Source organism: Motacilla alba, chromosome 2 (genome assembly GCF_015832195.1).
Source record: "Motacilla alba alba isolate MOTALB_02 chromosome 2, Motacilla_alba_V1.0_pri, whole genome shotgun sequence".
NCBI classification, from domain to species: Eukaryota; Metazoa; Chordata; class Aves; order Passeriformes; family Motacillidae; genus Motacilla; species Motacilla alba.
The window spans coordinates 97,768,213-97,792,941 of NC_052017.1; the positions used below are offsets into that span (position 1 = coordinate 97,768,213).

General features: G+C 35.7%; 1 protein-coding gene across 1 annotated transcript in view; it reads right to left on the bottom strand.

Annotated features, from left to right (window-relative positions):
* Positions 1-24,729, bottom strand: part of LOC119697540 (cadherin-7) — an 83,035-nt gene that overhangs the window by 9,145 nt on the left and 49,161 nt on the right. Inside the window, exons 5-11 of the mRNA XM_038128414.1 lie at positions 23,768-23,935; positions 22,247-22,434; positions 10,477-10,730; positions 6,612-6,748; positions 4,601-4,722; positions 3,102-3,219; positions 798-1,049 (exon numbers count right to left, since the gene is read on the bottom strand). Of these exons, the coding sequence (XP_037984342.1) occupies positions 798-1,049; positions 3,102-3,219; positions 4,601-4,722; positions 6,612-6,748; positions 10,477-10,730; positions 22,247-22,434; positions 23,768-23,935 (1,239 nt within the window). The remainder of the gene's footprint in view (positions 1-797; positions 1,050-3,101; positions 3,220-4,600; positions 4,723-6,611; positions 6,749-10,476; positions 10,731-22,246; positions 22,435-23,767; positions 23,936-24,729) is intronic.

Consider the following 24,729-nt stretch of genomic DNA (forward strand, 5'->3'; position numbering starts at 1 on the left):
GGAATATAAAAATCCCTTAACTGATAACAGCACTGATGAAAATTCTTGTGTGCTGAACCGGGTACCCTGTTAACATAAGAATTTTCAGACAAAAACCAAAACTTCACTTTTGCTCACCTTATCCTTTATCTTTATTTCTTGATTTGACCATTTATTCTCCCATTTACTGTTTAATGACTAGGTATTACATGAGAAATGCTAGGCAAACTAGGATGTTGACACCATTCTGCTCTTTCCCACTCTTTCCTGCTCTTTCTTTTCTGCCTTTAATCTAGTTGCAGTTTCACTGCTCAACATAAAATCCAGCTGTGCTACCATTTGCAGAAGTGACAAAAGATCACTCTGCAAATGATGCCAAATAATTATGATTCTCATGAGTAAATTGCATCTGTTTTATTTTTGGATTATCTTTTGTTCTATGCAAAACAGTAAATGTTTAAAAGTAGTTATGACTGTGGAAAAGGGACACACTGGTTATGGTGAGTATGCTAAACCAAATGCTTCCATGAATTGCATTTTCTATCTCTCAAAATTGCATTTGATGCATGTCAAACTTCTTTTACTGTAATTTCTTACATCTGTCTGGAGGCAGCTTGATATAGAAACAAAGCATCTAAATTGATGATCCCAATCTAAAGGGGTTTTAGTGCTAAAGATACAAAATGCTGTTCTTTCTTGAATGCTATCTGTGCCTGTTCACAGAAATCAGGGCGGAGGGGAATGTTGAAATTTATATGCATGTATCTATTGCCATGATGCATGGAATGGAAAATAAGGGTAACAGAAAGAAGACATACCTAGCAGCGTCAAGACACAAGCCAATATTGCTATCAGGGCTCCAGTGCTAAGTCCTGCTGGCAAGATATATGCTTCTGCATTGCATGTCTGAGCAATACCATCTGCATCACAGTCACAGACCCTGATGGTGAGAGTATTAGTGCTACTAAGTGAAGGTGATCCACTGTCCACTATGAATATTGGCAAGTAGAAAACAGACTGTTCCTGTCTTCGAAACCCATTTCTTTTGGTTAATACTGTCGCAGTATTATCTAGATAAAGGAATAAAAAGACAAATTATAAAATATATGTGACTTTTCTGAAACACAAGTTTATAAATACTATAGCCTTCTACTTAAAGATTTTATAAAAATATTAATATTATTTCAGCAAGTTTACCTTTCCCAGTCATGTGCTTTTGAAGCTGCAGAGGTAAGTCAACTCAGAAATCACACTAAACTTTTTTTACAAGAAAAACAAGATTTTTGTTTTCAACAAAAGAATAATTCAAAAATGCAGAGGTCCATTTGTTTTTAGCTAAACTCACATTTTCACAACCTGGATAGATAGGTGAAGATGAGATAATTGTAAAAAGAAAAAAAATACCCTTCAGGGATCAGATTAGGTATCTAAATACATGTTTCCAGTTAATTTACAAGCTTTTATTTCAATTATTTACAGCTATAGATACTATATTAATGGAAGCAATGACCATGTTAATAGGAGAATAGGTTCTGAAGATCAATGAAATATTTTTAGAATGCAAAAAAATTCCCATCCATGCACAAACAAGGTAATTGTGCATGCAACAACAAATACTGTTGTTCTCAGACTCTTCTGAGATTCAAGAAGGCTATTATAATCAGTCTAAAAGACACAAATTGACAGTGGTCTGAGTTGTGTGAATGAAAAGCCTGTGTGTCCAAGAAGATATGTGCAAAATTCACTGTGTACATCAAAGACTGAGAGCTCCTGAGAGGTAGGGAGTTACCTCCCCCAGCATGTGTAGAAATGTTCATTCAGTTGGTCTGTCTATCTGTCTGTTTACCTATCTAGCCATAGACAGACATATTGGTAGTCAGCACAGTTATATTATTGTGTCAACTATTATGATCTATCTGGCAAAATATATAAACACCTCTTGATATAACATCACATGAGAGATGCATCAAATTAACTAATGTTGAATGAGGCAGCTGCTGCTGAGTCTCGTACCTCCACTGATTTTACAGGCATTACAAAAATCTACTATTACTTTTATTAAATGTTAGGTTCTCTGGAAGAGGGTCTCTTTTCATGAACTTCTTTACAGTTTTCATGATGTCAGATTTCTGAACAGTCCTACTCTAATGCACTTTTATTATTTTGATCGCGTTGCTATTAGAGTCTTCAGTTTTAAACTGCAAGCTGTTCATATGAAGAAAATTAAGCGTTTCATTAACTACATCTAAGGTAAGGCAAGGAAGACCTGCTTGAAAGAACTTTATTAGGTCACACATTATACTTACTGAATATTATTATTCAAAGTCTGCCTGTACAAACAGTGTCCTTCAGTGTCCATATGTTTGTTTTTCTTGTTTTACTAATAGGATGACTTTGTAGCTCTGGCTAAGTACTGATTCATAAAAGAGCAGTGCAAGAGCAATACCCTGTCTATTTAGTTCTGTTTGCTACAGCTAATAGCTAAACTGCCTGACACGTGCCCAGCTGCTGTACTGTGCAGTGCAACTAATGAGGGCAGTAATTAGAGTCTGCTCTCAGATATTTTAACTAACAGAAATGGGATGTCAGTGGGAGTCTTTGAGGAAGCAGTCATAAGAAGTCTGTGCAAATATTATAGGCAGCTTCCATTATCAAAAGCATTCTTCAAAAGCGGATATACTCAATTACTAAAGAGATGTGTTTTTCTAAAAACCAAACAAAAACCTCACAAATCACAAAACATCTCCATCTATTGTGTACTCATTTTTTTATGCCCTGAGTTATATTAATAAGACATGAATTCCTGGACATTTTTCAGTCACTGCCCCAAGGTAAAATATAATTTAGACAAAAACCTATAAATACATGCAAAAAATGTGAAGATGGAAAAAAAAAAATAAAGATTTTAAGATTTAATGCTGCTCTGTTTGGCTCAAGGCTTTAAATGATTCATGCAACAGCTTAATTCCTTTGGCAAACAGTCTACAGATAAAATTATTGGGCAGGTTGATTGTAGTTTATGTCCTTACCAGAACAGAAGTTTATGTAGGTCATAATAAGCATGCTACATTGAAAATGGAAGGTGCTATTGGTGAATATTTACCAAATCAAAATTTTCTTACCTTTGTTGTCCTGCAATGTAAAATTGTGGTTATTTGCTGCCTCTGCTGTTAAGCTGAAGTAGAACTGATGGCCGTTCGGTGGGTCATCCTTATCAATTGCACTAATTTTTTGGATCACCTGTTTTGAGATACATCAGGGTTTCATTGAAGCATATGTACATGTACATTACATAACCCCTCTGTTACCTACCAAAATATCAACCCTCCCTCAAATTCTAATAATCTTGAATTTTGGTTTTCTAATCTCCTAAGCATGTAGAGACTGTTAATGTTCGACTCAGCTCTTTACCTTTACCAAATTTATTGGCCAAAGCAATGCTCCGCAGGCTCTGGGAGAAAATTAGGTCCTGTCATTTGCCAGAGCTTGGAGTAATAAACTACATAGCAATGGAAGAAGTGTGCCTTCTGGATGGCTCTTAATGTAGTCATCAGAGGCTGCAATCAATGTTGTAAACTTTCACAAGGAAATGGTGATGTTTTTAAGCATTAGAATTAGTGTACTTTTTTCTTTAATATAATGGAAAACAGAAAGGTACATTACAAGTATATTTTTTTTTCTCAAATTTTATTACTAGTAGTTTTTTATTTCGTTTTCTAAAATTCCTTCAAAATCTACCTCTAAAGAAATTGTCACCACTGCTTAAAATCCACAAAAACTGGAAACTCCAATTCTCTGGTCCAGTTCTGATCAGGGAAAGCAGAAAGATAGAACAATAAGGGCATGCATAGTCTGTGTTTCTCATGAACACAAGCTAATAATCATAATGGGCTTTTGTTAGAATTTAAATTATGAGGTGATTTTGAAATGTGCAATAAACATCTACCACAGGAAAGAAAATACACTGGGAGAAGGCATAAAAACACCAAGTCTTCCTGGAAATATGCAGGATCTATGCAGGTGCAACATCTACAAGTTTTCTTGAAGTGGGAGGAGAGACTGAGAAAGTACATCTATTTTGTGAGATCTTCCAAAGTAGAGAGGAAAAGGTTAAATATGAGGTACACAAAGAACAAACAACAAGCGATAGATTTAGTTAAGTCTAGGACTACTTGGAAGATATTTGTGTAGTTGAAAATATGGGAATAAAAAATAGGAATATATTCCCATTGCAAAATTATGTCCTTACGGTCCATACATCCTAGGGGGATTAAAAGTGTGTACTCATTTTCAGAATGGTGGACATTTAGTCTCAGAATTACCTTTGTGTTACTGCTTCCCACTTCCCACAAAAATTAGGAGAAAGTACGTGTTCTCAGTATTATTCAAAATTAGGTGACTTAAGTAAAATGTATCAGTTACACAAGTAAGAAAGACAGAGATTTTAACACGACTTTCAACCAATATTTTTTATACCTGGATCTTTCCTACTGTTTGCTTGTACTGTTCATCAGAGCCTCATTCTTACTGTTATAAGAGGATTTTTCTTAAAGTTGGAAGGCTTTCATAAGGAATGGCTGATTATCTGGTAAAAATAAACATAAAACCTATCAAGACCTACCTGACCAGGCTGAGCATTTTCACAGACAGTTGTCTCATACTCCATGGCAAACTCAGGGGCATTGTCATTGATGTCAAGGATTGTGATGGCTACATAGCCTCTCCCAATCTGTGCTGGATTCTCTACAGGAAAAAGTCCAATAAAACAATTAAGAGGAGATCCTTGCAAGTTATTCTGAAGGTCATATTCTTTTGGCTACGCATGTCAAATCAATTGTATTCTCCCCCCTCAAATACAAAGAAAGCTCTTGTCTTGATCTTCTGGACCAACATTTATGTACTCCAGCTGCTTCAATTAACCTATGATCTTACTCTCAGGAAAAACTGGAAGTCTTACTCACTAATCACAGCATTGAATCAAATCACATAGAAGGATAAAAGCAAGATGATGTAAAATCATCACCAAGCTAGCCAGAACATCACTATTCATACTAAGAATAGCATGAATTTTATAGGTTAAATTTTTTTTTTCTAAACTTTAGATGGATCAGTCTATTGAGTAGTCAAAACCAGAACTTTATCAGCTATGTGTAAGAGAAGAGAAGGCTGCATTCTGAAGCAAATCCCAAAGTATTTGAAGTGCACACACAACTAAGTTTTTCAATACCGTCATTAACATGTTGAACACCTTAAATATGAATCACATCCTAAACTGGAACACATCTCTAACTTATCTAAGAGTATGTTCAGTGTCCATTGTCACACTTCAATCTTAAATGATAATTATATTTTGGACTAAGCATGGGGACATCAGTGAGTGCAATACTTATTTTGCTTCTCTTTCAGAGCAGGGAAAAGAGTTGTTATAATCCTTTTTCACCAAAAATTATTATATTAATGTTACAGCCGGACAAAAGAAAAAACTTTACAAAGCTTCAAACATATATTTATTTTTAATAGTGTATTGCAGCCACATTTTAATGAATATTGTAAGTATCCAATTGTTAATCACAAGGGGGGAGTTTTTTGGCTGTTTTTTATATCACATGAGAAATGCCAGAGAAGCAAGACTTTTTGACACCAAATTTTTCCTACGCTGAACTAGGCTTATTGGAAACCAAGCAGACATAAATATAAATTAAAGCAGTGCAAGTATTTACTTGTGCTCCTAGACTCTCATTTGTTTCAGGTACGCCCCTTGTCTACCTCATCAGTTTTGCTACCACGCAGGAAAAATTTTGTTTTCTATTTTGTGTTTTTAGACCAAAACACTACTCATGATAATAGAAGATAGATTCATAGAGACACTAAACAATAAATCTTAACTTCCAGGCTGAATGTTAAATTAAGCTAACTGAAATCAAGAAGTTATGATTTTTAGAATAGCAAGCCAGAGAACTGATAACTTTTTATTATCACTGCCCAACAGAGTAATAATAAAGATGAAATTTGAAGATATAAATTCTTCAAAAATAAAAGCACTTTACAAAATTTATTCAAAGCAGAACAAGTTTATGTTTGAACCTGCATTCAAAGAATTCTTGTATTGATTTGAAGCATTACATTTTTTAACACTTTTTATCTTACACCAGAAAAAGATACCAAATACAAAATAACTTCTACAGTGGTACCTTAGAGTCAGGAAAATGAAATCACATTAGCATTCATATCCCCTTTTCTTTATAGCTTTTAAGAATGCTGTGGTTGACCAACAGCAATCAACTCTGAGTGCCCTCACTGAGATGGGGTAACCACTCTCCGCTATCTTCCATATCACCTTTCCTGTAACGACACTTAGTGTGAGACTGCTGACTTAAGATATTTCATTTTCCTTTGTATTTGTCTTTCAGAAGATAAAAGAATACAAAAGTGTGAAGCAAATGAAAGAGCAAACACCTAAACTGTTGTATTTTTATATTTTTGTAATATAGATTTCTTTTTCATTAAGCAGTATGTTATTTTTATCTGCCACAGTTTGCAGCTGCCAGAACTTCTCTGAGTGAAGCTCATCAAAACCAAGCCTGAAGCTTTACACACAAACTGTCAATAAAAATCTTTCTATAGATACTTACGACTTTCCATAGCCAAAACTGTGATATTATGAACAGCATTAGTTTCCCTGTCCAAAGATTTGGCAGTTGTAATGACTCCACTGTTGGCATCAATATTGAAATACCTCTCCAGATCTGTGTTTCGATCTATCGAATACCTAGGTAAAGGATGAAAGAAACTTTTCATTTATTCTCATTTACAGCTTGTAAAAACATTTCACTGATTTCTTATTAGATGGAAAGCACTTCCACTGTTTCCTTAGTCTGAGCATTGCTGTTTCAGCATTGCTGAAAACTCCTGTTTTCTTGGGGCATTGAGAGAGGCTAAGGCACTTGCAAAGGCGAGAGAATTACACAGTGACTTGTGCTGATGGTGGTGGTGTCACCTTAAGCGAGGTTATAGCTTTTCTTATAGCTCTGTCTGTTCTTTCTTCCTCTATGCTGTAAAACAAACTCAGGAATTAACCAAATAACATCCTCCTGAGAACCAGCTAAGGAGAAGGTGAGTTGGAATTTGCTACAAGGCTGTACCAGCCGAGCTCTGATCCCATGGGGCTGACAGTCTGAGCACAGAGCTTTCTATCACCAGCACAAGAGCCCCTGAGTCATCCAGAGCTGCAGAGGAAGGGGGAAAAAGGAAAGATGATGCAGCCTAGGGTCAAGGGATTACATGTCATCACTGTCGGCTCACAATGCTTTGCTGTCATTAAACAAGCACAGGCTCATGCCCTGAACTCTTTGGCTTAACTCATCTTTACCTCCCAATTTGTTTTAGGAAGATGAGCTCCTTAGGAGCTCCTCAGCAAACTGAAAAGAGCATAAGAGAAAAGGTCAAAACACCTGTGGGTGATTTTCCTATATCCCTTTTGAGAGTAAGGGACAGCTCATTAGGAAGATTTAGATTTACAACTGGAGTATTTTTGACATTAGAGTGTTAATTGGGTCAGATTCTTGCACTCTCATTTAGGTCGAGTATGTACTCCAGAGCACTTCCCTACACTCAGGATGAATTAAAATGTCTGAACCGGATCAAGTGTGATCATTGCAATTACTGACACACTGATGATATATTAGATTATTGATGTAATATAAAACAAAGTCTTTGAACAGCATGGAAAGAAAGAATTATGCAAGACAATTTAAAAATGTGACTTCCTAGACACAATGATCTTATGAAACTATTTTTTGTTCTATGTTGTAATATACATCTTCTTTACTGCATTACTATGTTTTTATCTTTGCCTCCTAACTGTATAATCTAAGTGCAGAGCCTTGTTACATAATTAGAATTGTTTACCTGTATTATGTCACAGTGAGAGAGAGAATAAAGAGTGGTAACAACAACAGTAATAGCAGTTTTTATGGATTACTGCTTTCCCCCTTTCACTTTGTCTTTTCTTCTTTCATTTTGTCTTAACTGTAGGCCATTTTTCACTTTATTTCTTGCCAGTACTGTTGTTTATTTGGTCAGTGGTGTTCTACAGCTGTTTTGAGGCTGGCAAGTTTCCCCTTGAGACTACACCTGTCACCTCTGCTATGTAGTCAATCTTGGCAGGCCTCACAGCTGAGATTCAATCTCCTGCCAGATTTCCCTTATAAATCCTTAGATTTCCCAATTATTAAGACTATCATCATGCACCTTGAAGAGTCAAAGGAGAAGGAGGAGAAAGAGAAGGAGGAGGAGATGGAGAGGTGAGAAAGACAAAAAGGAAGAAAGCAGTAAAGGAGGGAGACAAGGAGGGAGAGAGGGAAGGAGGATGGAAAAGCAAACAAGTTATATAAATTGGATGATCTCCTTATGAAACAAGGAGAAAAATAATTCTATGCATAGGAACCAATCAGTTTTCCTTATTTATAAGAATTGTATCCATACTCAAATAAAAAAAAATTTAAACATATTTAATCCTTTAATTCCTCACAGCCATAGTACTTGAAAATCTTTGAGCTGCAGGAGTTTTAAATCCTTTATTTATGCTAGTTCAAACATCAATGGTTCTCCGGTCCTTATGAGATAACCTCTTATTTTCAAAATATTTATTAATTTCACTAGTCCTTGGTATTGTCAAGGTTCTGTATCTGATCTTGTAATTTCAACATTTTCTCATTTGTAACAAATCTAGATTTTAATCAGTATCAATATAATCCAATGTTTGGAAGTTGGAGTACTTATTTATAGATTAATAGTTTAAACTCCTTAAACAGATCAGGAAAAGTTTTATGCAATAATCCTCCTTAGCACATTCCAATTTTAGGTGAATCAGCCTCTGATGTATCAGAGCATATGTAGAACAGCTTTAAATTATATTATCTTTCGGTACCTTTGACTATGTACATAGCAGGTTCACGAGCACATAGATAAATCCTCACTACTTTTCTTTTTTCCTCTCCCTCAAATTCCAATAAACTTTGAAGCAGAAGGAATCTTCAAGATGTTAGCAGGTGATATAATTATATTTATGCTGGAATTGTAAAAATTAACCAGATCAAGGCCAATAAACTCATATTTATGTTTACAAAGGAGTCAAAATCATTCTGAGCATGGCCTGCATTAATGGAACTGTGTTTCAGCCTATTCTAAATTATTCTGGTAACCAGATATTATACACCAGATGCTAACATTAGTGCCAGAAAATACTGCCACAGCAAAGATAAATTTCACAAGTAAATCCATGCCAAACATTCATCTAGGACTTGTTTATACATGATAGGAATCAGCTATTTTGAATATGTTGCAAATATATAATGAAAGAGATAGAACACTTGCATCACCTCTAGGAGTGAAACATATGCTTCACTTTTGCAAAAAATCTCTGCTTTAGAAATTACACTCAATTCCCAAGTTCATTTTCAATGCATGAAAGGAAAGACTTAACATTACCAAAACAAATACCCAGAAAGATATTTCCTATGTGTGCCCTAAGTGAGCAATAAAAACAAATGGAACTAAGCACTAACTTTTAATAGTGTATGAGTTCCTCCCCCTGCAGGTGTTTAAATTCACAGAGTTCCTAAGTTATAACCATTACTCTCTAGATCCTTTGCATGTTCCTTTGAGAATTAATATTACTACTCTGCATAAGAAAAATAACAAGTAGCTCATTACTGGTAGCTAAGGTGGTGAGTCTTTGCCCTTGAGCTCTGACCTTAGATACAGGAAAACATAAGATTGAGAATTTGTGTTCTTCTATGGTTTCTTAATGTTCTTGGACATTATATTGTGGAAGACTTGCAGGTTTTTCAGACACTAACGACAAAGTAAGAGGGCCTTGAAAGTTTATGAATTTCCAGTGATCATACCTATTCCTATTCAAATGGAAGATATTTGGCTGCAGCAAATTTACAAAACCAAAAGCCTTTAACCACCCTGACTAGAACAGGATGCATCTCAACCTGTCCACTTTTCTCATGTAAAGAGTTTTTATGAATGTTTCCATGTGGGAATTTATGTCCTGTTACATTCTGATTCCTAGTGCACACAGACTATGAACCATTATTCAAGCATACATGTATAGTATAGACATAATTTTTGATCCTGGTTGATTTAAGAGAACATAACTTGCTATAGATAATAATAGACTCCTCCTAAGCTTAGACAGTAATAAATATGAGCAATATTTTAGGTGATTTCTTTCCTTTGGGATTCTGAAACAATATCTTCTCTTTGTTTCACAGAGATTTCTTTTTTTTTTCTTTTTTTTTTTTCCCAGAGATTCTGTAGTTCAGGTTATAAAAGTTAAACCATGCAAAGTCACAGAACATCCAAATCTCCCTCTGCAAGGGAATAAAGCTTATTAATGACTTCCAGTGTAACCAAAGCCCCTCCCACCTCAAGATGAACATCTTCAATGCAAAGGCTGAATAAATAATTAAGAACGCTTAGAATTACCTGACAGGACTGTTTGAGGCATCGGGATCATGGGCTGCTACAGTTCCAATGATAGTGCCAACCTTTGCTGCTTCAGACACCACCATGGAGTACAGACGTGAGGTAAACACAGGTGGCTCATCAACGTCCTCTACAATTATCTTCACTGTTGTCATATCACTGAAAGGCCCCAGACTCAGGAAACGAGGGTCAACATGCATATTGGCTGCTTCTATCCTCAAGGTATAGCTTGTCTTAGCTTCAAAATCCAGCTCCTATACAAGCAAAATTATTTGGAAATTTTATTATTCAGTGATGTTGACGCAAAACTGTTTTGCTTAAAACTTTCAGTGAGCATAAAATGAAAATACCTTTGCCATTTGTATACAACCATCACTTTTGATGACAGACCATAGTTGATGGTTAATTTTTTATGTTTCTCAAAGCACTATTTCGAGTGTCTGACTAGTGAATATTCTGCATTCTGTCTACTATAAAGATAGTTCTACTTGGTGAGTAAAACAACTTTATAACATAATTGCAAAACTTGCTGTGACTTCTGTGAGGACCATATTCTCACTGATTATTTCACCATTGTGAATTAATACTTATTTTTGTCTTGTTAATATTTTATCTAAGTTCAAGGCAAATACCATGTGGCATACTACCCAGATGTAAGAACTCAATATAATCTTTGCAGGTTACTTACAGGTGAAAACACCTCAGTCAGAAAATTGTGGGTGGGATTCTTTTCTGTCTTAAATTTCTTTTGAATCTATTGGATTTTGTATAGTATTTGGATTGAATAAACAATCTTTTCTCCAAGCTCTTATAAATTTGAGTAGAAAATGTGACAATGACCTAAATTACACTCTTTATATCACAATAATTTGTACTGAGATGAAGTCGAGAGATTGTTTTGGTTTGTTTTACTTATTAAGCAAAATACATGTAATTTTTTTATACCTTCCTTCTGCTTTAATTTTCTTTAATGGAAGTAGAGTTTCTTTTCAAATAAATTCTGCATTAGAATCAAAAACTACCCCCCATAACAAATCTGTGATCTAAGGATATTCAGATTATTTAGAAAGAAAAAAAAATTATTTGAGGAAAGAATAATTTTAGCACAGAGGCCATTACTGAAAGAAAATATCAAGTTAATATCAGAACCTTTTAACCTATATCTATAGTTTTAGTTTGACAGCTTGCAACAAACATCCAACTAACTATTCCTTTGTAATTCCAAGTTTAATCATTAAAAAACAGAAGCAAAATACTGAAACACTTCTAAAGCTGCAGTCTGGTTACTCAACTATGTCTTCAGACTATAATTCCAAGTGTATAAAATAGATTAAAAATGTTTTTCTGCAGTTCTGCTACTGAATACATCACAGGGATCTGAGATGTGCTTGCAAATTAATCCTCCAGCATCTGCAAAACATTCCAATATTCACTCAGAGGAGCAGCAGAGGTGAAACACACATCTGTTGACCTACAAGGGCCTCAGTTCTCCATCTAGTTACAGTCAGATAAATCCCAAATGAGCATCTTAAAGTCAGCGATTATGTTGATGCGATAATACAGCTGCAAGCAGTCTAGATTTAAACATGAAAAATGAACTGCAGCACAATGCACTCAGAAAGGCACTGAACTTTTACAAACTCTGTGTGGCAGCAAAAGGCTTCTCCAAATGGGAATACTTGTGATCCTGATATTATGCAAGCACTTACTTCTTGCATTGAATCAAAGCTGCAATATCCACAGCTCTTGGAAAACAGATATGCTGAAATAGAAAGTTTGTCTGGATACTGCTCCCTGTACTGGGTACAACTGGTCAGTATTCATTAGTACAGCATGTTTAATAGTTTTTTTATTTTCACTTTGGTTTTATATTTAAAGGACAATACATGTGTTATGAAACAACGTCATAGCCATAATGCAAATGCAGAGTGATGTTGGAATGATGAAAAATGCCTCAGAAACTCCATTCTGTGGTGATAACAACTAGGCAAGTGATATGACCAGATGAGCAGCAAGGTTAAAGAGTGGAAAAACTCTTAAGACATCTTAAGGCATTACATTATCTAATAAAAGCAAACTATTAATTAAAAAATTATGACCTGAAAAACCAGCATAATAAATAAAGAAATGATAACCCAAAAATGTGAAAGGCAAAAGGCTAACATTTGTTGAACTAAAAACAAAAAAAACACCAACAACAACAACCAAAAAAAAAAATCAAACCAACAACAACCACAAAAATCCCAACAACAAAAACCCACTAAAACCAAAACTCATCTTCAATGCCAAAGCACTGACCCTTTTACAAACAGTGTATTTTCAGTCAGAATGTACAAAAGCAAATAGTGGAGAAAGGGAAGCTAATTTATCCTCATAGTATCTGTTGAAATTGGGTGGTTGAGATCACAGTTGATACCTAATCAAACACATGGAAATTTATGATGAGACTGCAGAAAAGATAGCTTCTTCTGATACACTAATGCCAACAGCACAGTCCTTCAAAGTAAAAAGAATTATGAAATTTCTGATTTAATAGACAAAATTTATACCATATATGTAATTGGAAAAAATATATAAATTTTAATTTTGTTTTAACAGACTAGCACAACAAAAAAAGAAATACTATTCAAATTAATTTTAAGACACTCCCATGCCTCTATATTGATTAAAGAAGACTACTTTAGATCTTTATTAACTGAAAACATACAGAAGTGGTTTTTTTCATAAGAATGTCTATCATGAAGAAGAGTTAGACTAGTAGGGAATTCACCAAAAAATACACACTCATGAGTAAAGTATTTCCTCATAGAAAAGGATGAAAAAATAACAGTGGTGTAGATACGTATTCTAAACAGTCTTACTTACCAAGTGCATGTTCAACCTTCTCTAACATAGCTATGTACATCTGAGGAAACCACCATATGGTCCTCAGTGTGATTGTAGCAAAATTCTTCCAGGAAAGCTATCAGCTGATGAATGCCTGTTTTTCACCAGTCACTAGTAAGGGAATCTCAGTAACTGAAAGAAGTAAACATCTGCTCTTAGCAACATGAATCCTTCTGTAGGATTCCCTCAGATATCTTCTGGTACCCAATGCTGCTGGCAGCATTCAAAATAGATAAGGATTCTTGTTAAAGAAAAAAAAATTAAAAATTGAATCTTTGTGCGTATACAGTAGAGATGGGTTAGAAGAGGCTAATTATGGATAGACAAATGGTTTAGAAGAGGGTAATTATGGATGGACAAATGGATTTTACAATATTAAGTAGTTTTTATTGCAGTGGCAATAATGTTATTTTCAGTTCTTTCTAGCAGAGCCTGTTTTCTGTGGGGTGTGGCAATGTCCACAAAAGCTACAAACATCCTCAATCTGTTGCTCTAAGATATCCAACCTCAGATCCTGTGGGGAAAACAGAGGTATCCATCAGAGTTTGGGGCAGAATATAATCTGGGAAAAACAAACAAAATATCTAAGATATGATTAATGTGCAAGAGCTCTTTACCTGGCATAAATATTTCAACATTTCTTAGATAATACAATGAAGAAATTGCATGCTACACACACTCATGAAAGACAGAGAAAGTGACCTGAAATTTCTTTTTTTGTTTTTTCTTATCTAATTATCATTGGTGTCTGTTACACAGAGAGCATTATTTAAATGGCTTTTGGATCATGCCTCCATTATTTCCTGCTATAACAAAAGCACAAGATTCCAGTGATGAACACCAAGTTAACAGACTGCAAATCACTACATCAATGGTGAAGGTTAAATGGATAAGATATACTTCTGTCCTTCAGTATAGTGAATAGAGTTTAACAGCTTCATTAATATCTGTGCATTAGTATTATCTGATTAGATCCTGTGCAGGATCCATATCTTTTCTTTTGTGAGGTCTGTCTCTTTTTTTCTTCTTTTCTTTTTAAGGGATAAGAATTTTGTCCTCTCTGAAGGAAATTGCAAAACAAGTCTTCTATTTTAGAGAGGCTGGATATAAAGTAATAACTCACAGAAAGGCCACTTTTTAATGTTCATTTTTATTGCATGGTAACTTTGTAATAATGTACTTTTCAGAGGTGAAAATCCCATTTTTAAGCCCAGTTGAGGTTTTATATTGAAAACTGCAGTTCATCAAACAAATGCACAAAATCTCTCAAAGGAACCAGGGAAGCTTCAAGTTCTTACATTGTAAACTCTGATACAGAATTGAAAGAAAAATTTCTAGCTAAAAAAAAGAACCACCAAAATGTTAACAGTAATGGAAAGATAGCTTTTCACTCAAAAGCTTATGCATAAACCCTCTTCTTCCCCCACTCCCATTTTATAATTGCCAATATTGCTTTTAGAATGAACGCAGGTTTTAAAATAATCTCTTAGCAGTCAATTTCTATGAGAAAGTACGTTACAACAATATTTTTCCCGCTAACATGCATACCAGTTAGTGATATTGTGGTGGGGCTGTGTATTGAGGGTAGAAATGAAGGCAAAGTGAGGAAGGACTCTGCCAGGGGAAATCTTAATGCTTGTCACTTTCTGCAGTAAGACACTGCAATGCTCACTCTACAGAGTATTATGGGGTCTTTGGTCTTTCCCCTTCCCGCCTTAAACCACTAAAATCTCTCCACAGACTTCCAAATAGCTTGAATCACGTCTCATAACATTTCAAAAAGTCACATCTGATAAATAAAATAAAAATATACTTTGAAGCCTTTTTTTATTATGAAATTACCATAACTACTTTAAGTACCAAATATTTGATAAAAGTGTAGGTGGATCCAGAGCATCATGTTTTTATTTTTAGATATTTTGCTACTTAGCTATTAATATTACTGAAGTCTAACTTTAGCCTGCAACTTTCTGAGTAAATGAGATCTGTACTTCAATTATGCTTTTTTTAGTACACTATTTCTAGGAATAGTGCTTTGGAAACTACAAGAAATAAGGGTTTGTTTATGTACGTTTCTTGGAAAGCAAAGCCAAAAGTCCATTCATGTGTATTACAATTTGATTCTGTCAAAAATCAACATTAATTCACTACAAAATTGTACATAGCTTTGCATGGACACTTCAGAATCTGTTGCATTAAGTGACTGAATCATCATTTACTTCCATAAATGTTTCTTCAATTCTAAGATTTCTACTGCAGAGAAAAATCTGACACATTTTTTAAAACTCCAATATATGCAGAAAAATTATGCTTTTTCTCCAAACACCCTCACCACTGTGAAATTGAGTTATGCAAATGATCTGAGTCCTTACTAACAGAGCATTGATAGCAGTATGTAAATTACAAATGAAACTACAGGAAGGAATTGATCCTACTCTACAGATGGAGAACTGAGTCACAGTGTGAACGAAGAAAAAATTTTGAGATACTTCTAAGAAATATAAATGCCTGATTCCTTTTCATAAACTCTACAACTCTTATTTTTTCTGAAAAGATCACGTAAGATGGATGTTTTCCTAAATCCAGCTTAAAGGCAATTTACACATCTAATTTAGTTTTACTTTGGAATTGGCAGCCCATGGCTTCGACCTGTGCACTCTTCACTGAGTTAAAAACTGGCCAGGCTCAGAGAGTTGGTAGTGAATGGAGTTACATTCAGTTGCCATCCAATCACCAGAGGTGCTCCCCAGGGCTCACTGTTCAGTCCAGTCCTGTTTAATATGTAGAAATAAATTGGATAGGGGGATTGAGTGCACCTCAGGAGTTTGCAGACAACACTAACTTGGGTGGGAGCCTTGATCTGCTGGAGGGCAGGAAGGATCTGCAGAGGCATCTGTACAGGCTGGATCAATGGGCTGAGGCCAGTTGTTTGAGGTTCAACAACAAAAGTGCAGGGTTCTGCACCTGAGTGACAACAACCCCTGCAGTGCTACAGGCTGGGAGTGGCTGGAAAACTGCCCATCAGAAAAGAACCTGGGTATGCTGATCATGAGCCAGCATGTGTCCACATGCCTCAGAAGGCCAATGATGGTATCAAAACCAGTGTGTCTGGAGGGACAAGGGCAGCATGCCCCTGCACATGGCACAGGTGAGACCACACCTTGAGTCTTGTGTCCAGATTTGGGCCCCCATTCAGAAGGTGTTGGAGTGTAGGGAGAAGGGCAATGGAGTTGGTGAAGGGTCTAGACAATAAGTCATGTACGGAGTGGCTGAAGGAACTGGGGTTGTTTAGCCTGGAGGAAAGGAGGCCCAGAGGGAACATTATTTTCTACAATTACCTAAAAAAAAGATTGTAGAGAGGTGAGGGTCAGCCTCTTCTCCCAGGTAACTAGGGATAGCATAAGGCAACACAGCTACAAGATGTGACAGGTAAAGGTTCAGGCTGGACATCACAAAGACTGTTTTTCACTGAAAGGGTACTTAAGCATAGAAACAGACTTCCCAGGGGATCATCACCCCTGGAAGTGTTCACAAAATAACTGGATGTGACACTATAGGTTCGCTGACATGGTGGTGGTTTGATCAAAGACTGGACTTCCTGAATTTGGAGGTCGCTTACAATCTTAATTATGCTTAATTATGATTCTATTCTCTTCTGTTCTGCTCTACTTTATGAATTACCATAGAGACTGTGCTACAGTGCAGAGATTAGCCAAACTCACATTATTTGCAACATCAGAATTGTAGCATGAACTGCTCCAAACAGGAGCAGTTTCTGTTCTTCTGTTTCATTTGACAAGTGAGAACTTCTCATTTATTTATTAGTATTATTTAACAAAAGAGAAAGCGAGTAAATAAAGAAGTAGGAAGATTTCCACAGGGACTTGAAACTGCTAGGCAACAAATTGTATCAATATAGTAGGTTACAGGAAAAGACCCTTATTAGCTTTCCTACCACTTTCCCACCCTTCATTTAGGCTGAGAATTTTACTTACAGGTCTCATTCACTTGTTATTTGTAACAACTTCTGAAGAAAGAGGAAAGACAAAGAAAGTCAAAGTTTGTCTTCTAGAATTTTTCATATCCTATTACAGGTAATGAAATAGCTGGAAAAGCCTAAAAATTACTTACACACTTTTATATACCATTTTAGATACATGCTGGATACATGTTTTGCATATGAAATCAGTTAATGTATTGCAGAAGAGAGTAGAACTTTTTTTAGTGTCAATAACCAAGTAAATGGTTCAACACCGTTTTACTAGCTTCTGTCATTAGATGAAATTTTAGCTTCTCTATTCTTACAAAAAAACAATTCTACCCAAACATAACCTGCTGACACTATGTAAGCCATAAATTAATGAACAAAATTAGTCCTTGTGCCAAATATTTTTAAAATGTTGTATGTGAAGTTTTTTGTTTATTTGTTTTTGTTTGATTGGTTTATTTGGGTTCAAGTTTTTTTGGTGGGGGGTGGTGGGTTTTTTTTTGTTTCTAAGGAACTTAAGCGACTTCCTGAAATACATTAACTGCTTATCTCATTCATTTAATTTTGATTCAAGTATCCTAACTGGGATAAAAGAAAATAAGGTGGGATGGGTATGTGAAAGCCCACACGACTGCAAAAACTCTACTGTGATAGAAGCACACATGCTTCTCAGTTGTGCTGCATAAGGTGTAGTAAAATCCTACTCTTTACTCCTGGAAGGGACAAAGACCAAGTGGATAGAGACACAGAGAAAGCATTCTTCCCTTGTCTGCTTCCATATGATCAAGAGAGTAATTACAGGAGTGCCAGGCTATTGCCACAATGTTATTTTGAGCAAAGGTTTAGTCTAGTAGTTAATCAACACTGACATTAGGCACGAGGTAGCAACAGTACTAGCATGTTCAGGAACATGTAATCCCTAGTCCTGCCATGGCTGCAAGAACTATGAGCAGAACTATCACTGCTATTCAGAAAACAGCACTGTTCTCAAATTGTTAGGAGAAAAATCCATCCTGAATAAACTGTGCAAGCCAGAGGGATATCTGGGTTTATAGCAAGGCATGAGAGTTGTAAAGGAAGGAATACACTCCATATATTTCAAAGAAAATCACTCTTAATAGTAAAAACACCTTTTTTTCTCCCACTGACTCGTGATGTTATGAAGTCTCTTTGTTGCAGGGTACAGAGAAGAAATGCATTCAAAAAGGCATGGAAAACAATCCAAAACAATAAATTAAACACATCCAAATCTGTTCACCAGTAATCTTGAGATACACCTAACCATGTAACACTTTTTCTCATTCTAATATCATGGTACTTGGTGACTCTCTGTTTCAAACAAGACCATTTTCCTGCAATTTTTGCTCATTCCTGGGCATTTTTCTTTAATATTCCATAAACTGAATGTTGCAGAATAAAAATAAAAAAGAACATAAAAATCCATCTTTACATGGTGAATTCTTAAATCTCACTTCTTTTCCTGCAGTTTTCTTTTCTTTCTTCCAAAAACTCTCATTTTTTAAATTTAATGCTTCTTATGTGTTAAAAGAAGTGTTAGTTTTGAGTGAGGAAGTCAGCATTCAAAGTTGTCTTGAAGTGGTTATCCTTCTAAAAACAGAATGCAAAATCCTCAGCTTGTATGTGGAACTCGGATAACCAGGTGCCAAACTTTCCCCAACAACACCCAGCACAAAAATGAATGGAGAAGTGCCTTCAGCTGCTCAGTCACTGCCGGTGATTTTCATGCCCAGCCTGCTGAGCTTTATGTACAATATCAGCAGAAGCACGCAAAACTAAAGCACCCATTTGCATTTAGAACCAAAGCATGCCTTTTCATAAGTCTTTGCCTTGGCATTTTACTGCCTGATGTGCACACAAACGTGACATCTGAGCATATCAATAATCAGAAGTTGAATAGGAAAGGCATGTGTTTTGAGACTGAGCTGTTTCTCAATACCTCAGCTGATTTTAGGGCATGAAAAGGAGAAAGGTAGTTGCACTCAGAGGAGTACAGAACATCATGTGCTGGACAGTAAAATTTTTAGGCAGATTTCAGGCTACAAACTTAAACTTAATTTCTTCCCTGATTTCTTACTAACAAGCACACATTATCATGCAGGGATAACCTGACTCCATAGTGATCTGGCAGGTAAGGCTCAGTGATTGAAACCTACTTAACCTGCATACACAGTTATTAATATTGGTATTTAATTCAATTTATTGTCCAGAAGACAGTGCAGTTGCCTGACAGGCACTGTGCTGCAGTTCCTCACTTCTATCCTAGACAATGTTCTCTACAAGGCTGTCAGGGAGGGTCTTTCAGCAAAGCACACAGTTCTCTGGAGTCACAATGAAAAGCTAAGGAGATGCTGAGGTTTGGGAGGTGGCCCCCACTGTGGGAAATCACCTTTGGGTATGTCAGGGTTTGGGTGAAGGGCAGTCAATTTTCCCCACAGCAGAACAGCACTGTGCTTTGCATTGGTAGCTGGAAAGGTATTGACAACACGCCAGTTTTTGGCTACTGCCAAGCAGTGCTGGCACAGCATCAGTGCTGTCTCTCCAACCTTTCCCACACAGATGGGCAAGATCTTGGGAGGAAGCACAGCCAAAACAGTGAACCCAAACGGACCAAAGAGATATTCCATGCCATAGGGCATCTGTTATAAAACCTAAGAGAAAGGTGGGGGTTGGAGTGGGGGATTGGGCATTTCTTATTTACAACCTTTGCATTCTGAAGCAACTGCTATTTGAACTGAAGCCATGCTTCCCAGGAAGCAGCTGGGCATTTCCATAAGGAATAAGATCTTCTGGTTTTTTGCTTTGCTTGGCATGCATGTGACCTTCAGTTTTGCTTTCATAAACTGCTCTTATCTTGAACCACAAGGTTTTCTCCACCTTATTTTCTCACACTGTCCTCCTGATGGGGGGGTGGTAGACTGGCTTGGTGGGCACCTTGCACTAGCCACCTACCACACAGAGGAAAATAAGTCAAAAATAATAGGAAAATTAGAGAAAAGGTCTAACGCTGCAGAGAAAGAAGTCTGAATTCTTGTGTCAAAATATAGCAGTATGTAGGTATAAAATCTATTAGGAGATTAGACCATTTGATCATGTCAAAAATTTGTAGCCTTTTGATGTAGTCTAACAGCTTTTTCATAGAGCACTTCTCTGGACAAACATTCCAGTGAAAAGCCCAGTTCAGCTCCCTAGCTGAAATGATTATAGAAATAACAAATGTCAATTATTTGGTCCACTGTATAGCACTGAAATCAGGATACTCAAGGAACAAATACCATGACTACAAAACCATGCTAAAAAAAAATGGAAATGAACTCACCAGTTCTCGTATTAGATCACTGAAGACCCTGACTGATTCAGTGTTGCTCACTGTGGCACTGGTAAATGTTCTCCCTATAGGATAGGCACATTTCTCCCAAATCCTTGCCCAAAAACTTTAAATGAGCAAACTGAAGGAGCCACACTGAATTTGGCTGGTGAACAAAAAGACTACTAACTTTTCATCACTTGTATTTCAAATGTGCTAAGCAGAAGTACATTTTGTTAGAGGCCTAAGACGGATGTTTTTTCCTTGAAAAAAGGTTCACATTACACATATTATGATCTTTCAAGGGTGAACATACTTCATTTGTTGTGACATCTATGGATGATTACCAGCTCTCAACAAGTGTTAAGGGCATCAGAGAGTTAGCCCATTGCCTTGCAACATCTTGCACTCTTAACTTCTTTCAAAGAGAAATATAACTGAAGAATTCTATTGCTAGAAGAAGAAATTGATACACCAGAGAAGGGAAAAAAAAAAACAAACAACCCAACACAACAAGACAAAAAAGCATCCCAGCCAATAGGTGAAGTTTACAAAGATTAAAGTCTATATAGGAAAGAAAAATCTGTTATGGAATAATACTAAGTACAAACACAGGTCCTTGTTTGGAAACATAGGTACATGTATTCCAAAATTCCAAGTCATTCCCACACTTTAAGGATATTAAATCGCTGAGGAATCCATTCAGTGTAGGTAGCTGGGTAAGCAACTGCAGTGGGAGCTGCAGGCTGAGCTCTGGGTGGGAAGCCCAGGCCATGAAATACCACGCTTTGCATAACAAAGGTCACAGGGACTTGCCAAGCATTCACACATTAAGAGTAGGAAATTATATGAGAGATTCTTCTAAGGTGTTGTATTCCTTTTACTGTTCAAAAATTTAAATTTTCTTGAAAATTATTGCAGAACATTTTTACTTTTTAAAAGGGTAGTCTAAAATATGTTGCAGCAATGTGAGAAAGCTTAGTCTTAATAATTTTATATCAACATGATTTTTCAATTTCATAATGCTTTCTAACTGCACATGCAGAAAGCTATGAAGAAAAAATACTTATTTAATTTTTTCTGGTTTTAAAAAATATTATTTTTAATAATACATGATCTTGTAAACCGACTACTTTTACTGTTATGTAATTTTAAATTAATAATGTGTTTTCTGAATAGTATTACCTTAGCTAAAGACATCCAGATAATGATTTTTAAAGATAATTTCAGGACCCTTTTTTTATTTGGAGCTTCCATTTTTGCTGCAAGATATATTTTCACACTTTCTACTGTTTAATACAAATGAGACTAAAGTTTATATTCCCATTCAAATGCAGTGTTTTAAAATTCCCATTAAAATGCAGTGTACCTCACAAAAATACAGGTCTTTTCAAAGAAAATGCAGAATATTTTTCAACATAACCTTAAAATCACACAGTCAAGTCAAGATGAAATACACCAATGGAAACATTTACAGCAAACAAGGCTCTTAGGAACAAAAACTCATATTTCATTACCTGCCCTCATCTTGAAGAGTTCCAAACAGAATCAGTGAGTAAAATCAGACTCACCTTCTGAATAGTTATGATTCCCTCCTGGGTGTCTTTGTCAACAGAAACTTTGAATACTCCCAAACCATCACCATCCACAATCTTGTACTCCATTTCAGCATTAGGTCCAACATCTGCATCTGCAGCTTTTATTCTGGCCACCACAGAAGCCACTGGCAAAGACTCTGGGACATTATACTGATATGATCCTGCAAAATTTAAAAATTTAATGAATTCAGAGTCTTCTGGGATTGAAAGCCAAAAAAAAAAAAAAATCTAGCTTTCTTAAATCTACATTCCTTTAAACCATGTGCCTGAACATTTACTCAGGCTACAAGAAAATATTCTTCGGTTTAGAAACCGAACTGCCCTTTATGTTAGGTTCTCTTGGTGATAGACTATAAGTACAACAGGCATAACTTCTTCATATGACAAGAGAAGTACAAGGCAAAGACACAAAAATAAAATTCAAAACTTAAATGCTAATAAGGATTTGAGTCTCTGATAATGGAGTTTTACTTTTTACCAGAAAACAGGAAAGAAAAGCAAGTAAAATAACATCTATATAAAAACTTATTATTCTATAGTTTATATCTTGATTGGGCAGTTCACAATCTGAATATCACTAGAAACTAATATATATTAATTTATTTAACAGTAAGTGCACCATCTTGAGAATTCTAGCTTTTTTTATTCAAGCACAAAATGATATATATGCTGTCAAAGGGGTATCAGAGTGCATTCTGTAGCCAATAACACCGTCACCTTCAAAAACAACTTCAGTTATTCTATTATTATTTCAAGCACTTGGTGGCTTGAAATAACAGGAAATCTATTATGTGCAGATCTATTTTTTCCATCGTTGGAGGTGAGGCTGGAGCTGACATGAATATATCCTTCACATTACTTCCTATGTTACCACATATTTTTGGGTTTTTTTATTAATAAAAAAGCACCCCAGACAGAACTCTATGAATAAACTGAGCTCTTCTGGTTTGAGCACACAACTATGTGCTCCTTTCTTTAGGTTAGGATAAGAGTCACCTTGGTCAAAGAAATTAAACAGAGGGAAGGTGACTTTCCAGCTCTTTGGTATTTAACTCTTTAGGAAACACTGTAAGCACATGACAATGCTAAAGGAATATGAAGGATTAAGGGTCAAATTAAAGAATCCTGAAGCCTAACTGGAAAGACCTAAATATCTGTTAGGATTTATTTTTTGTCTATTTATTCACATAGAGGAAGTAAAATGTCCCTGCTGCTGTATTTACATGAATAAATGTCCCTGATGCTGTACACCATTTCAAATGATCTGGTATGCATGAGGCAAAGAAAAGCAACGCTTACTAAATAAATTAATAATAATAATAATAATAATAATAATAATAATAATAATAATATAATGTAGTCCTTCAGTCAGTGTTTAACAAAGAACTTAACGTGGAAAATAAGTACTTTTTGTTTAGAAATAGCACAGTGTGTAAAGAAAATAGCAGTGTTTTGGAATAATATCACAAGTCACATATTTACAAAGTAACTTACTGCGTGGAAAGCGGGGCGGGTTGTCATTAACATCAGTCAGGGTGACAGTTACAGATGTAGTCCCTGACAATCCCCCATTCTGCCCAACCATATCCTTTGCTTGGATAACTAACAGGTACTGGTCCTTGGCTTCTCTGTCCATATTCGGAAGGGCAGTCTTGATAACACCTGCAGAAAGACAAGGTGCCAAGGATCACACAAGCAAAATTATGCTACTGTAAAAGCTGAGTTTGCCTTTAAAAGGAACAGCAGATCAGTGACTGCAGCAAGAGTAGAATTAATTAATTCCAACATGAATATAATAGGGTTTGACTAGGAGTTGCACTGACATACCATAAGATTATTTTAAATAGTCACCAAACCCACCAATTTTTATTTACTGGGTAATGCAGCACAGGTTTGTGTTTTTCAAGTATCTTCTCCCTGAACTAGTCTTCAAAATTACTTGGGTAACACTTCCTTCCCTGGAAGGTGTAATCTTCTGTATTTGATTCCCCACTCTTTTAGAGCTAGGAAGAACAGAATATTCTGCATTCATTTTTTAAATTCTAACATCAAAATTAATTTCACTATCTTTTGGATACCCATTCAAGACATTAACTCTTACCAGTACTGATAACATGCCACACTTTGCAGATATATGAAATTATTTATTTTGCCATATATTGGGTTTACCAATATCAACTTCCAAAACGTTGGCATAATTAAGAGATTTTTTTTTAGTAATGAAGTACTTAAATATCTGAAATAATTTTTGTTGTGTCCATTTGATAATCTGCATAATTATTTAAATTGTAATTAATAGAAATGAAATGAAAACTAGAAGAAAATTCCAGGTTTCATTCTTTCAGCTCTGCTGATATACATCAAAAAATAAATATGCCTTCTCAAAATATGATGATTTTATGAATATTTCATGCCCAGTACATAATACAGCTGCTAACCCTGATTTCCAGAGAGGC